This window comes from Haliotis rubra, unplaced genomic scaffold (assembly GCF_003918875.1).
Source record: "Haliotis rubra isolate DU_JTF1 unplaced genomic scaffold, ASM391887v1 Scf175, whole genome shotgun sequence".
In the NCBI taxonomy this organism is placed as follows: Eukaryota; Metazoa; Mollusca; class Gastropoda; order Lepetellida; family Haliotidae; genus Haliotis; species Haliotis rubra.
Window position 1 is genome coordinate 477823 of NW_025765725.1, and position 13073 is coordinate 490895.

The 13073-nt window shown below is 42.7% G+C and overlaps 1 protein-coding gene across 1 annotated transcript; it reads right to left on the bottom strand.

Moving 5' to 3' along the window:
• Positions 1–1869: 1869 nt before the first annotated feature.
• LOC124272980 (fatty acid-binding protein, adipocyte-like) lies at positions 1870–12550 on the bottom strand. The gene is made up of 4 exons (XM_046708219.1): positions 12331–12550; positions 7169–7338; positions 5736–5849; positions 1870–4597 (listed from the first exon to the last, which is right to left on the bottom strand). Exons 1-4 carry the CDS (start codon positions 12440–12442, stop codon positions 4547–4549), a joined length of 447 nt encoding a protein of 148 aa, XP_046564175.1. The 5' UTR covers positions 12443–12550; the 3' UTR covers positions 1870–4546.
• Between the last annotated feature and the right edge of the window lie 523 nt (positions 12551–13073).

A 13073-nucleotide genomic window follows, 5' to 3' on the forward strand; every position in this document is an offset into this window, starting at 1 on the left:
CATGGCGTTTCACTATCACTATAAAAAGAAACAGGTAGGAGGGGTCGTCTCAAAAGCAAAACCAGGACGGGTATCGCAGACGCTGGTTGGGGTCGGGCTGGGGAACTGAGATATTAGCTAAGATTAGATAATCAATAGAGACATGAAAAAAAACATAAAATATCTTTGAGATGACCCCCTTGTGCCTGTGGGCAGCACGTGCATTCCATGCCATGTGAGTCGACGGTCCGTCGTCATACCTGGCTGAGCGACCTAATTGCCATCTATAGTCTGATCTATTGTTTTCAGCAGCTATACGTATTTTTTCTAAGTTTTGCCCGATTTTACGAGTAAACATGCTTTTCTGGATATCCTATTACGCTTCCCCCTGAACGCCCAGTTAGGCCGATGTGGGTTATTTCGACATACGCTATTTGCAATTGTGCAAATTTTAGTAAGACAGAGCAACAGCCTAAAACAGTTTTTTTCCTATTTCCGACAGTACTTTAGCTTTCGATACAGGCTTGGGAACGCATCCGGGGAAGGTTATATTATCGAGAACATAATCTTTTGTGTCCCTAAACTTAGCATCCTTTTACATCTCAGGGCACCTGGTAGGATGTGTATATGTGATCGCCATTTTCAGACTTATAATCAAATCAGTATGTGTGACAGAGGACAAGAGATGACAAACATAGGCTCTCTCTTATTTAGAGTGAGTGAGTGAATTCGGTCGTCTAACAGGCACACCAGTGACCGAAAATATGAGCGCGAACCCAACACACAGAGGTTACCTAAAATAGACTTTACAATTTGTTTTGGTTTCCAGCTTTAACATAAATTGGTACAGACATATATCTACAAAAACACAGGGTTCAAATATACATTACTATATAAATAATGTAAAATGCACTTTCATTTTTTTTAAATCAGCTTCAGTTTTTGTACAGTAGTTTTCTAAAGTGGGGTGTTGAAATAATGTGAGAAACGCCTCGTGAGGTTAGTTCAAAGGAGTATATTTTAATTCTCTTTCGCGACCGAATTACTGACTTTACTTTCCAATGCTAAATGTCGACTGAGAAACCTAGTCATTGGAGAGGTGAGGTGAAAGCGGATATGACGTCGTGCATGCATGTGTATGTGTGGCTGCTTGTACTAGCCCAGACGTAAGCTGGTTTTATAGTGCTAGCTCACTGAGATACCATGCCGCAGTTTAGCACGAATACCCCACTCAGACACATTATACTGACTCCGAGCCGATAGTCCTTGTACCCATTAATGCCGAGCGCCAGACAGGGACCAACAAGTACCATATTATAACGTCTTTTGGTATGACGCGGCCGGGGATGGAACCTGGTCATTGGCAGTCATGAAACATAATCTTCACACGATATCAGTACAAGAAAAAATTATGGTTGACATAGGTCGACATTTACACTCACGGAAACGAATAAGGGAACACATGAAAGTACAAATCTTCCCTTATTTATTTGCAGAATTTCACCCACAGTAAAATATACATACCTTGTGAAGAAACCTGGAGAAGACAACTCGCGCAGTTCACAGTCAGTCGTTTCCGCTGATGTGTACTTTTTTTACTGCCAGAAAATACAATAATGAGATTCGCCTGAGAAATTCCAGCACAACTAGTCCTTGTTTTGTCTGCTCTTTAGCATGATGTATTAACACTCATGCTGGGGATCGAACCACAGAATTTCGTTCATCAAGCAGGTGCATTATCCACGGGACCAAGGAGATGGTTGCAAGCAGCTTTACAAGTAAAATTAAGATCACAAATCCCTTACAAAGGTTCCTTCAGTGAGTGAAAAGACGTTCAGAAACACAGGCTTCTTGTGTTACCATGTCCCAGAACACAACACGACACATCCATGTGTATAATTATGTTTAATGAAAAACGTAAAGAAAATAGAAAGAATTGGAAACCAACAATGATTTCCGCTTAGTGACTTAATATGCAAATGTGCCCAGGTTTGGCAGCTAAACGTACATATAAACAAGTTCTGTTTAAAACACAATGCTTACATTGATACAAGTATATATAGCTAGTCACATTTGGCAGAAAATGCCTTTATCTTACTTCTTTCAGATAATAGGCTTTGAAGCAGAGAAGTATTTGCAGGATAAACCCGTAAAAATGTTCTGGGTTCTGTTATGAGTACATATGCTTTTCTGAGGTTCTGTTTTTGTTCTGGCTCTAACTGTAAGCCGCGGTCACATCTTACGGTCATGAACGTTGTTGACCGTAACTCGTTCCAACGTAGTTCACCGTAGTACCACTACGGTGAACTAGACTGTAGTAGGGTGTAATAGAAGTAAACCGTAGTTTCATCGTAGAAGTAAACCGTAGTTTTATCGTAGTGCCACGTTACCACGGTGTACTGCGGGCAACAAACCGGTGCAGTAGCGAGAACGAGGGTCAACCACGTTCAAACTACGGTCTAGGCTATCAAGCTAACCGTAGAGATATATTGAACATGTTGAAAACATTTTGGTCTAACCGTGGCCACATCATGTGTTTGCTGAAGCTCAAAGCACGGTCATACCTACGATGATCTACGTTGAGATACGCGTAAGTACGTCTAACTACGTTGAACTGACTGAGTATAGTTGTACGCCGCTTTTTGCAATATTCCAGCAATATCACGGCAGGGGACACCAGAAGTGGGCTTGACACATTGCACCCATGTGGGGATTCGAACCCGGATCTTCGGCGCGACGAGCCAACGCTTTAACCACTATGCTACCCCACCGCCCACTACGTTTAACTAAGGTCAACTACGGTTCTACTACGGTCTACTACGCTCATCCCCGACTACGGTCAACTACGTACGTGCGTGTCCGTAAGATGTTACCACCGCTTATGTTGCGTTACAAATTACAATATTGCTCATTCCCAGTGCTCAACGAAAAGACTGCGCATATAAATTAAGTGCTTAGTTTCCACGAGTTAGTCGTAATTTAGGCTACGGAAGCTTTGTCTTGAGTAGAATTTATAGACGTCGATCAGTTGGAACGATTCTACTTGGCTCGATAACCATATAAAAAATTTACATTTCAAAGCTGATGTTTACTAAAACTGAATTTTTAATTATTATTTTTTAATGCTTGTCAAAACCTAAAATACGTATGTTCATAAATGCGGTTCAACATCGAGTATCAAGAGATAATGAGTGAGTGAGTATAACATTAGGCCGCTTTTAGCAATATTCCAGCTACAACCCGTAGAAAAGTGCTTCACACATAACACCAATATCTAGAATCGAACCAGGGCGTTCGGCGTGACGAGCGAACGCTTAAACCTCTAAACTATCAACAAGAGTGGGTAACATATGAAGAACCTATTACTGTTGAGTATATGTCTACATTTCCATCGAAAATTATGCACGTAAATTTAAAAACATAAAGAAACAGTTTGTCATGCATGCGAACACAAAGAACATACATTGTTCAGTTTGAAAATATCACAACCGCTGATGTATCACCACACTTGATCATATCTCTATCATTACATCCCTCCACTTTATCACGCATTTGTATTTTGTTCACTGTAAGATATCATATTCACCTGGAGTGAGTGAGTAAGTTTAGCGCTGCTCTAACGGTATTTAAGTCAGATCATGGAGTATCAGCTTTGCTCAGAACGAGAGTGCGAACTCAAGTGGGGACCACGGGTGGCCCAGTCGTCCAAGGCACGGCAATTAGCTGAGCAGAGTTACATCCCTTTGCAACGCCAGAAACCGATAATAGTGGTACGGTTCAACTGGATCGGGTTTGTTTGGGGGTTCTGTCACAACTAAAGCAGCAAACCTCTCAGATCAACGTTATTTCGGGCTTTTATCTTACATTAAGTTCACCCGCTGTGATATGACATGAATATTGTTGGAAGCATGTCAAAAACAAGATGGGGTTTGATTCACAGGTGGCCGTGTCGTCCATGTATCAGAATGAGTGAGTGAGTGAGTTTGGTTTTGCGCCGCTTTTAGAGTGAGTGACTGAGTGAGTTTTGGTTTTGCGCCACTTTTAGAAATATTACCGCAATATCACGGCGGGGGACACCAGAAATGGGCTTCACACATTGTACCTATGTGGGGAATCGAACCCGGTCTTTGGCGTGACGAGCCAACGCTTTGACCACTAGGCTACCCCATCGCGCCCAATCTTTCAGAAATGTCACCAAGGTTGATATGGATTCGAACCCGTATTCATAGGCGTTTAGGAACGTAACTCTTGAGACAGCCAACTCCGTAGCCTTAGATGACCGAGTCACCTGTATCCCTTGCTTAAAACAGACACAGTCAACTACGGTTATGACGAACTCAAAGGAACCACTATTATACTTCGAAATAACCGTAGTTCGTTTTCGATTCGTTTTACGCATTTGACTACAATATACAATAAAATATATAAATGGCCAAAGGAAATAGATCGTTAATTCTGCCAGTTCGTTAAAAGCGGGTTCGTTTTAAACGTAGTTTACTGTTGAAATATCATGGGAAAATGTCATGATCCCTCTGTCCGGCTTGATGAGATGGTTGGCGCTACTCGACTACACACGTCCAAATATCCTCTTGGCAACGACGTCCCCGACTTCGATTTTCTAAAATGGAAAAAGTATAATTTGCTCAATAAGGTGTCGAGATTATTAAAATGGCATCAAGCGGTTTACAAATGTCAAAATCATAACTGACCATTTTTAGCAAAACGAGACAGATAATAACGTACATGGAATGACACCTTGAACTGAGTTTGTATTGGGAGAGCTGGTTGATCGCCTGAGATGTGACGATTGAACACATTATCGTTGAGTGAGTGAGTGAGTGAGTGAGTGAGTGAGTGAAAATATTTTACGCCTCTTTTAGCAATATTCCAGCAATATCACGGCGGAGAACACCAGAAATGGGCTTCACACATTGTACCCATGTGGGGAATCGAACCCGGGTCTTCGGCGTGATGAGCGAACGCTTTAACCACTAGGCTACCCCACCTCCCCTTATCGTTGAGTGAACGCAGAGCGAGAGAGCGTGCTGCTGTCTTAGCGTTGATACACCAGCTCTCATCCATTCCGAACTAAATCTCGCTATAACTTTGTTTCACTTTGTAAAAATTGAGCCGTCACTTAAACGTCGGGTGAGTTGGGAGGTTTGTCGGGGTGGGGTGTTGTCGGTGAGTGCCTGGGGATGGCGCGGGAGTGGTGGGAGGTAGGGCAGGGAGGTATTTCGTTTGTGATCGTTTGTGGTCGTGTGCAGACCGGATGATTTTGGTAGTTAAGATTTTGTGTTTGTTTGTTGTTTAACGCCGCACTCAGCAATATTCCAGGTATATGACGAAGGTCTGTAAATAATCGAGTCAATCCAGCCAATCCAGCGATCAACATAAGCATCGATTTACGCAAATGTGAAAGTACGTCATGTGTCAACCCAGTCAGCTAGTCTCACCATCCGACCCCGTTAGTTGCCTGTCACGACAAGCATGGGTTGCTGAAGATCTATTCTAAAGGAGAAACGAAACCTACATTTTTACAGATAACATATTAGTCACACAGGCACATACACCCATTACACGCACGCACGCACACACACACACACGGGCGCGCGCACATGATTTCGACCCACTTGGAAATGCGGAGGTAATAAATCGCAATGTCATGTTTCTGTAAAACATAGTTGATTTTATGTCCGCTTCCCTTTCCACTATCGCGGATGATACAGTCAGACCTATATGTAAAGTGTATTTACCAAGACCATGTTGTCGTTATCGATATATCGTGTCTGTTTCTGGGGTTTGATCTTGGAGCCATCAATCGGTTCCATCGTCATAAGGATGTTGCCGTCTTCATACTTGGCGTGACACTGAAACAAAGCAGGGAGACTACAAAAGCTGGACTTGTCTGTCTCTGAACCAAATTATTTCCCCTCGATCAACACGTTTGTGTTGTGCAGTGAGTGAGTGAGTTTAGTTTTACGCCGCTTTTAGCAATATTTCAGCAATAACACGACGCGGGACACCAGAAATGAGCTTCATACATTGTACCCATGTGGGGAATCGAACCCTGGTATTCGGCGCGACGAGCCCAAACTCCAACCAGCCATTTTATTTGGGTTACTTGTTTCTATCAAAATATTCATGTTTAGACAAAGCGTCAGTATATCCCATTATCCCATTAAGACATTATGTCTTTCCCATCAGCTCAGCCCTGTTCTTGAGGGTAAAGCCCCAAATTAAGTCCAAATTTTTCAGCTTCTGCAATCCTAAGCTTCTGTATCTTCCATCTCACTGGAGCTCCTTATAAATCTAAATGGAGTTCTTTGTTTTTATCAAAATTATGTACATTCAGAGACTAGGCGTTAGTCTACTGCTGGGTATACAATCAACACTCGTGGCCATACAATCAACACTCCTTTTAGCCCAGCGGATAAGTGCACTTTTTTCAGTGAATTGTGCAATTCTTGTTACAAGCATGAAATTTGGCATGATTGTAGCTTATATCCTTATTATTAAATATAGATCGAGAGGCCTCGCAGATTTTTTATACTTTTCATTTTTTGGAGGGAAAAGTGAAACAAAATCATTTTTTTACTATTTTAGTCGCAATTTTAGACTGAATTCTTCCATTCTCATAAATCAAATATGAAATTGTAGAAAATTTACAGCTGATCATTTTTTATCCCATACATCTTTAACAGTTAGGTCTACTGAAGTAAATTTATATCATGACTGCACGAAAATGGGAAAATTGAAGCACATTTTTCAAAACGGCCGCCATATAGACAACATCAGTAAAATAACTATGAGATCATCCCATGATCTGACATTTTTCTATCAATTCTTTACAAATTCAAAACGAGGAGCCTCGCAGATTTTGGCCATTTTTCATTTTTGGGGAAAAAGTGGTGGGGGGGGGGAATAATTTTCCAAAATATAAAAAATTCCAAGATAAGAAATGTGCGAGGCCTCTCGATCTGCATTTAATAAGAAAGGTATAAGCTACAACCATGCCAAACTTCATGCTTGTAACACGAAGTGCACAAGTTACTTATCCGCTGGGCTATCTGGGATGGTAATGGCCTGTAGGTTGGCCGAGAGCACATAGCAGCCAAGAATATAGACACGTATACAAGATGCATTTATTAACCTCGACACTTTTCAAGAAAATACTTTGAACGGGCACCTTCATCTTTGTCTTCTGAATTTCTTTTTCGTAGTCAACGTTGAACTGGATGATGTCTTCTTGTGACCAGAAGGTCGTCGTCGTGTACACTCTCACTTTGTCGTCAATGATGCTGACCTCGCAGTCGGGTTTGCTGAAACCAGCCATCTTCCGCGCCGGGTAAGGAGCACCTGCCGAAAATCAGCACAAATAATGGTTGGTTGCTTGTTGTTTTACGCCGCACTCAGCTATATTCCATCTATATGGCGGAAGTCTGTATATAATCGAGTTTGGACCAGACAATCCAGTGATCAACAGCATGAGTACCGACCTACGTAATTGGGATACGATGACATGTGTCAACCAATTCAGCGAGCCTGTCCACCCGATCCCGTTATAGTCGCCTCTTAGACAAGCGTAGGTTGCTGAAGACCAACTCTAACCCGGATCTTCACGGGTGCAGTACAAAGAGTGGAGGGTAGGGAAGGATTTTTCGACAGCCAGTACACACAAAATGTCTGGGACACGTGTCAATAGACCACACGCACATAGTTAACGGGTATACAACAGCCCAATGGTTTCGAAGCAGGGGATATTTGGTTTTAAGGATGTAACTTACAACATAACCGTCTTATCCCCACACCTACATTGCAGCCGGAGGAAGGTGATGTGACATGGGGTTTAACGTCGTGCTAGAGAAAACTTCGCTCATATGACGACGTGCATGCGTATGTATGTGTATGTGCGGCTGCTTGTACTAGCCAAGACTGAAGCTGGTTTTATAGTGCTAGCCCACTAAGATACCATGCCGCAGTGAAGCATGAATACCCCACTCAGACACATGATACTGACTCCGAGCTAACCAGTCCTTGTTGTACCCATTAATGCCGGGCGCCAGGCAGGGACCAACAAGTACCATATTTTAACGTCTTTTGGTATGACGCGGTCGGAGGAAACAGTGAACATATATGAAACTATAGATTTTATAGATTGAGCCGATCACATAATATGTAGTAAGTTTAAAACACAAAATCCCATCAATGCATCTAAACTGACAGACAAATATATACCAAACACAAACGCAAAAGTAAAAATAGATTTAGTGCTTTTTATGTTTAGCTTTAATCATCAAGATGCTGCAGCAGGTGTCCTTGCAGACCTTCCTGTCTGTCATAATAGCTTAACCACGTAACCTCTAACGGGAGTGAACTTGAACTTACGGGAGTGAACTTGAACTTACGGGAGTGAATTTGAACTTACGGGAGTGAACTTGAACTTACGGGAATGAACTTGAACTTGAACTTTCGGGAGTGAACTTGAACTTACGGGAGTGAACTTGAACTTACGGGAGTGAACTTGAAATTACGGGAATGAACTTGAACTTGAACTTACGGGAGTGAACTTGAACTTACGGGAGTGAACTTGAACTTACGGGAGTGAACTTGAACTTACGGGAGTGAACTTGAACTTGAACTTACGGGAGTGAACTTGAACTTACGGGAGTGAACTTGAACTTGAACTTACGGGAGTGAACTTGAACTTACGGGAGTGAACTTGAACTTACGGGAGTGAACTTGAACTTACGGGAGTGAACTTGAACTTACGGGAGTGAACTTGAACTTGAACTTACGGGAGTGAACTTGAACTTGAACTTACGGGAGTGAACTTGAACTTACGGGAGTGAACTTGAACTTGAACTTACGGGAATGAACTTGAACTTGAACTTACGGGAGTGAACTTGAACTTACGGGAGTGAACTTGAACTTGAACTTACGGGAGTGAACTTGAACTTACGGGAGTGAACTTGAACTTACGGGAGTGAACTTGAACTTACGGGAATGAACTTGAACTTGAACTTACGGGAGTGAACTTGAACTTACGGGAGTGAACTTGAACTTGAACTTACGGGAGTGAACTTGAACTTACGGGAGTGAGCTTGAACTTGAACTTACGGGAGTGAACTTGAACTTGAACTTACGGGAGTGAACTTGAACTTGAACTTACGGGAGTGAACTTGAACTTACTTACGGGAGTGAACTTGAACTTGAACTTACGGGAGTGAACTTGAACTTACGGGAGTGAACTTGAACTTGAACTTACGGGAGTGAACTTGAACTTACTTACGGGAGTGAACTTGAACTTACGGGAACTTGAACTTGAACTTACGGGAGTGAACTTGAACTTACGGGAGTGAACTTGAACTTACTTACGGGAGTGAACTTGAACTTACAGGGAGTGAACTTGAACTTGAACTTACACTTAGGAACTGAACTTGAACTTACGGGAGTGAACTTGAACTTACGGGAGTGAACTTGAACTTGAACTTACGGGAGTGAACTTGAACTTACGGGAGTGAACTTGAACTTACTTACGGGAGTGAACTTGAACTTGAACTTACGGGAGTGAACTTGAACTTGAACTTACGGGAGTGAACTTGAACTTACGGGGAGTGAACTTGAACTTACGGGAGTGAACTTGAACTTACGGGACTTGAACTTGAACTTGAACTTACGGGAGTGAACTTGAACTTACGGGAGTGAACTTGAACTTGAACTTACGGGAGTGAACTTGAACTTACGGGAGTGAACTTGAACTTGAACTTACGGGAGTGAACTTGAACTTACGGGAGTGAACTTGAACTTACGGGAGTGAACTTGAACTTACGGGAATGAACTTGAACTTGAATTTTCGAGAGTGTTAGTAGCTATTATAATTGCAGAAACACTTGATAAACGCGGCATAAAAGCAGACCTGACTGTCAGCCATTTATTCTGGACATAGTCTATTGGTATCTAAGATGCCCACGTAACGTCTTCTTAAGGTGGATATTCTGAAGTTGTTCATTTGCCCCCCTTCCAATATAAACAGACTGCATGCTAGGGGCGACTGTGTTACAGATACCGTATTTTGTACACTGGGTTTAATTACTGTTATTGTTAGTGAGCTGCTTTACCCTCAGCGCTTATTGGAGGAAATACGGTATACTTAAAGATATGTCGTTATATACACGTCATCTCACATTTGCGATAACAATACGTACATCAGATAAGGGGTTTTATCTTTAAACATTACATCATTCACTCACTGACAACGTCAAATACCGTTAACAGGTTCAATTGTTGGTACGCGCTGATTGATGTCGCTATATGCCGACATGCGGCAGTAAAACATGTTAAATACACCTTCCAACACCGCTGTGGCGAAGTTGAAGTGACCAACGTGAATACTTCGAGTCATCCGAGGTTCGACACAGAAGCAATTTGTTGATCATGGATACGGTTTTTAATTCGACACAACCGCCGGTGTCTAGTTATTAGCGAGACGGTGTACCGTCAATAATTACAAGTACAACCCTGACAAAACACGGATACATAACTAAACCTCGAAATGTCATGTCGAAAATTACGAAAATGTCCTCCAATGAGTATAGCACTAGTTACCTGGATATGTGCGCTATATAAATATCATATAATAATAATAATATCACAATAGAGATGGGCGGTGGGTATCCTTGTGGTTAAAGCGTTGGCTCGTCACGCCGAAGACCCGGGTTCGACATGGGTACAATTAGTCTGTCTCACAGTCCCTGAACCACATTATTTTCCCTACTGCCAAGCCCTCCCTGCAGTGCTAAAGCCCTAAATAAAGCAAGTGTAGATTTCCCCAGGTTCTGAATCTCTGATCTCCCTAGGGCTCCTTTTCAATATAAATGGGCTTTTTGTTACTATCACAAATTATATATATTCAGAGACTAAGCCTTAGTCTAGGGTACAATGTGTGAAGCCCATTTCTGGTGTTCCCCGCAGTGATATTGCTGGAATATTGCTAAACGAGTTGTAAACCAAACTCACTCACAATAGAACTAATATATGATACGTGGGACAATCCAGTAGAGTGTCGGGTAATGGCGTCTCTGTCACAGCTGTTGGTGCGATAAGCCACGTTAATGTTTCAGCATAATCAAAGCCCGGATATCGATACCAGCCATCAACATATAAAACCCCAGCTAAATCATCACGCAGGAGCGATACGTGCAGATGGCATGCTGGGCTCAGACTTTAATTACAGGTCGCCGTGACCCATCAAGAATACTGCTGACTACGGCAATAAAACAGTCCAACACTACAGTCGGCACGTTTCACGTGAAGCTATTATCAACTACCGTGCACAAGCACACACACTCAGGCCGTCAGCATTTACCTCAAGTACACTCACACAATCCATAAGTGATCGAGTGAGTATGGTTTTACACCGTTTATAGCAATATTCAAGCAACATCACGGCGGGGGGCACCAGAAATGGGCTTTACACATTGTACCCATGTGGGGAATCGAACCCGGGTCTTCCACTTCGAACGCTTTAACCACTTATAGACTGCCCCACCGCCCCATTATTGAATCAATTGGTGACTGGTTATAATGTTTGTCACTGAAACCGGACGGCGAATGTTTGTGTTCATGCTATCGACCTCTAGTTTTCCAGACACGATTATTTACAGATCGTCGTGGTGTAACTGAATATTGAGTAGCACGGCGTAAAATACACACTCATTTCGATCTGGGCAGGCGCACGACCTTCAGAACTGGGGTCAGTGTGCCCTCGAGCTGTTAATCGTGCAGGGATACCTTCCTGCCTCGTGATGAACATGTCAGGTACATGACCTCAGAGATACGAAAGCTCGCAGATTACGATCAAATTTAGTCTCAAAATAAGCACAGGTTTAGCACTTAATAAACGGTATAAGTTAAAGAGAAATTGGGTTTTTACATATGTTTACAACCGGTACATACAGCTGTGTGTTGATGTGTTGACCTTTTGACCCTTCACGTGGTCGTCGTTAACTCACTGATACGTAAAGTGGGGGTGTAAACGCTTGTGTAACCTTCAGGTGATATTTCTTTCAAATGATCAATGGGAATCGTTTGCCAAAAGCCTTCAAACTCTACCACCTCGTTATAGCGCGAAATGATGTTTCGTCGTACTCTAATGAAACCAAAACGTTAAATTGGTGCTTGTGATAGTGAGAGGAGGTACTGACGACTCAAATTAGTTCTACGGTCATTAAACACACATCACAGCTCTGTAGAATATATAAACAAGCTTGGAAGAACATATAAACAACACGTTTGGCCCAGTAAGGGTTAAATGAAAGCCGATTCATTCTTATGCAAGTTGATATTTACCCATCTCTTTCAGGAAATCTTCAAAGTTTTCACTGCCAACCAGTCGCCATTTTCCAACAAATTTTGTCCGGATTTCCCGGAGATTATCCGATTCCGACGGAGACTCCGCCATACCGTCCAGAGGTGAGATCGCGATATGGATGCTGTTCTCGCCTAACTCGTCGCTATACCGTCCACAGGTCGTTCTCGAGCCACTGTCACTTCCGACACGTAGTACTGCAAGCTCACACCAGTTACCTACCTTTGTTTGATATGTGTAACGTGTGTTTATCAGTGCTTTGCGACTGGATCATTCATGCTTGGCGTGTCAAATCACGGGACATAGCCTGGCTGGCGTTTGGCTTTTTGCGACTGGGGTGAGATGGTTGGCTATTGCAGGGGCGGGTACAGCTTTTTTGAAGAATGAGGGGTGCGCATGCTGTTCAGAAAGGGGTCCACAGTAAATTTTCACCCATTTTCTCGAGAGTTTCAATGGTCATTTGATAAACTTTCAGGACAAAAGTGGGGTGGGGGTGCGCATCCCTGCAACCACCCCCCACCTCTCTCTCTCTCTCTCTCTCTCTCTCTCTCTCTCTCTCTCTCTCTCTCTCTCTCTCTCTCTCTCTCTCTCTCTCTCTCTCTCTCTCTCTCTCTCTCTCTCTCTCAATCCATTTTCATTTGATAGCCAGCTCTGATACCGCAGTGAGTGGGCCAGCTAGCAGCTAGGTCTCTGGGTGGCGGATAATGACCCTTATACAAACTGT

Excerpts from the sequence above, each read along its gene's own strand:
- LOC124272980 (XM_046708219.1), bottom strand. The coding sequence starts at position 12,442 with ATGGCGGAGTCTCCGTCGGAATCGGATAATCTCCGGGAAATCCGGACA. Across the intron at positions 7,339-12,330 it reads AGATTTCCTGAAAGAGATGG|GTGCTCCTTACCCGGCGCGG; the intron begins GTAAATATCAAC and ends GATTTTCGGCAG. Across the intron at positions 5,850-7,168 it reads TTCAGAAGACAAAGATGAAG|TGTCACGCCAAGTATGAAGA; the intron begins GTGCCCGTTCAA and ends GCTTTGTTTCAG.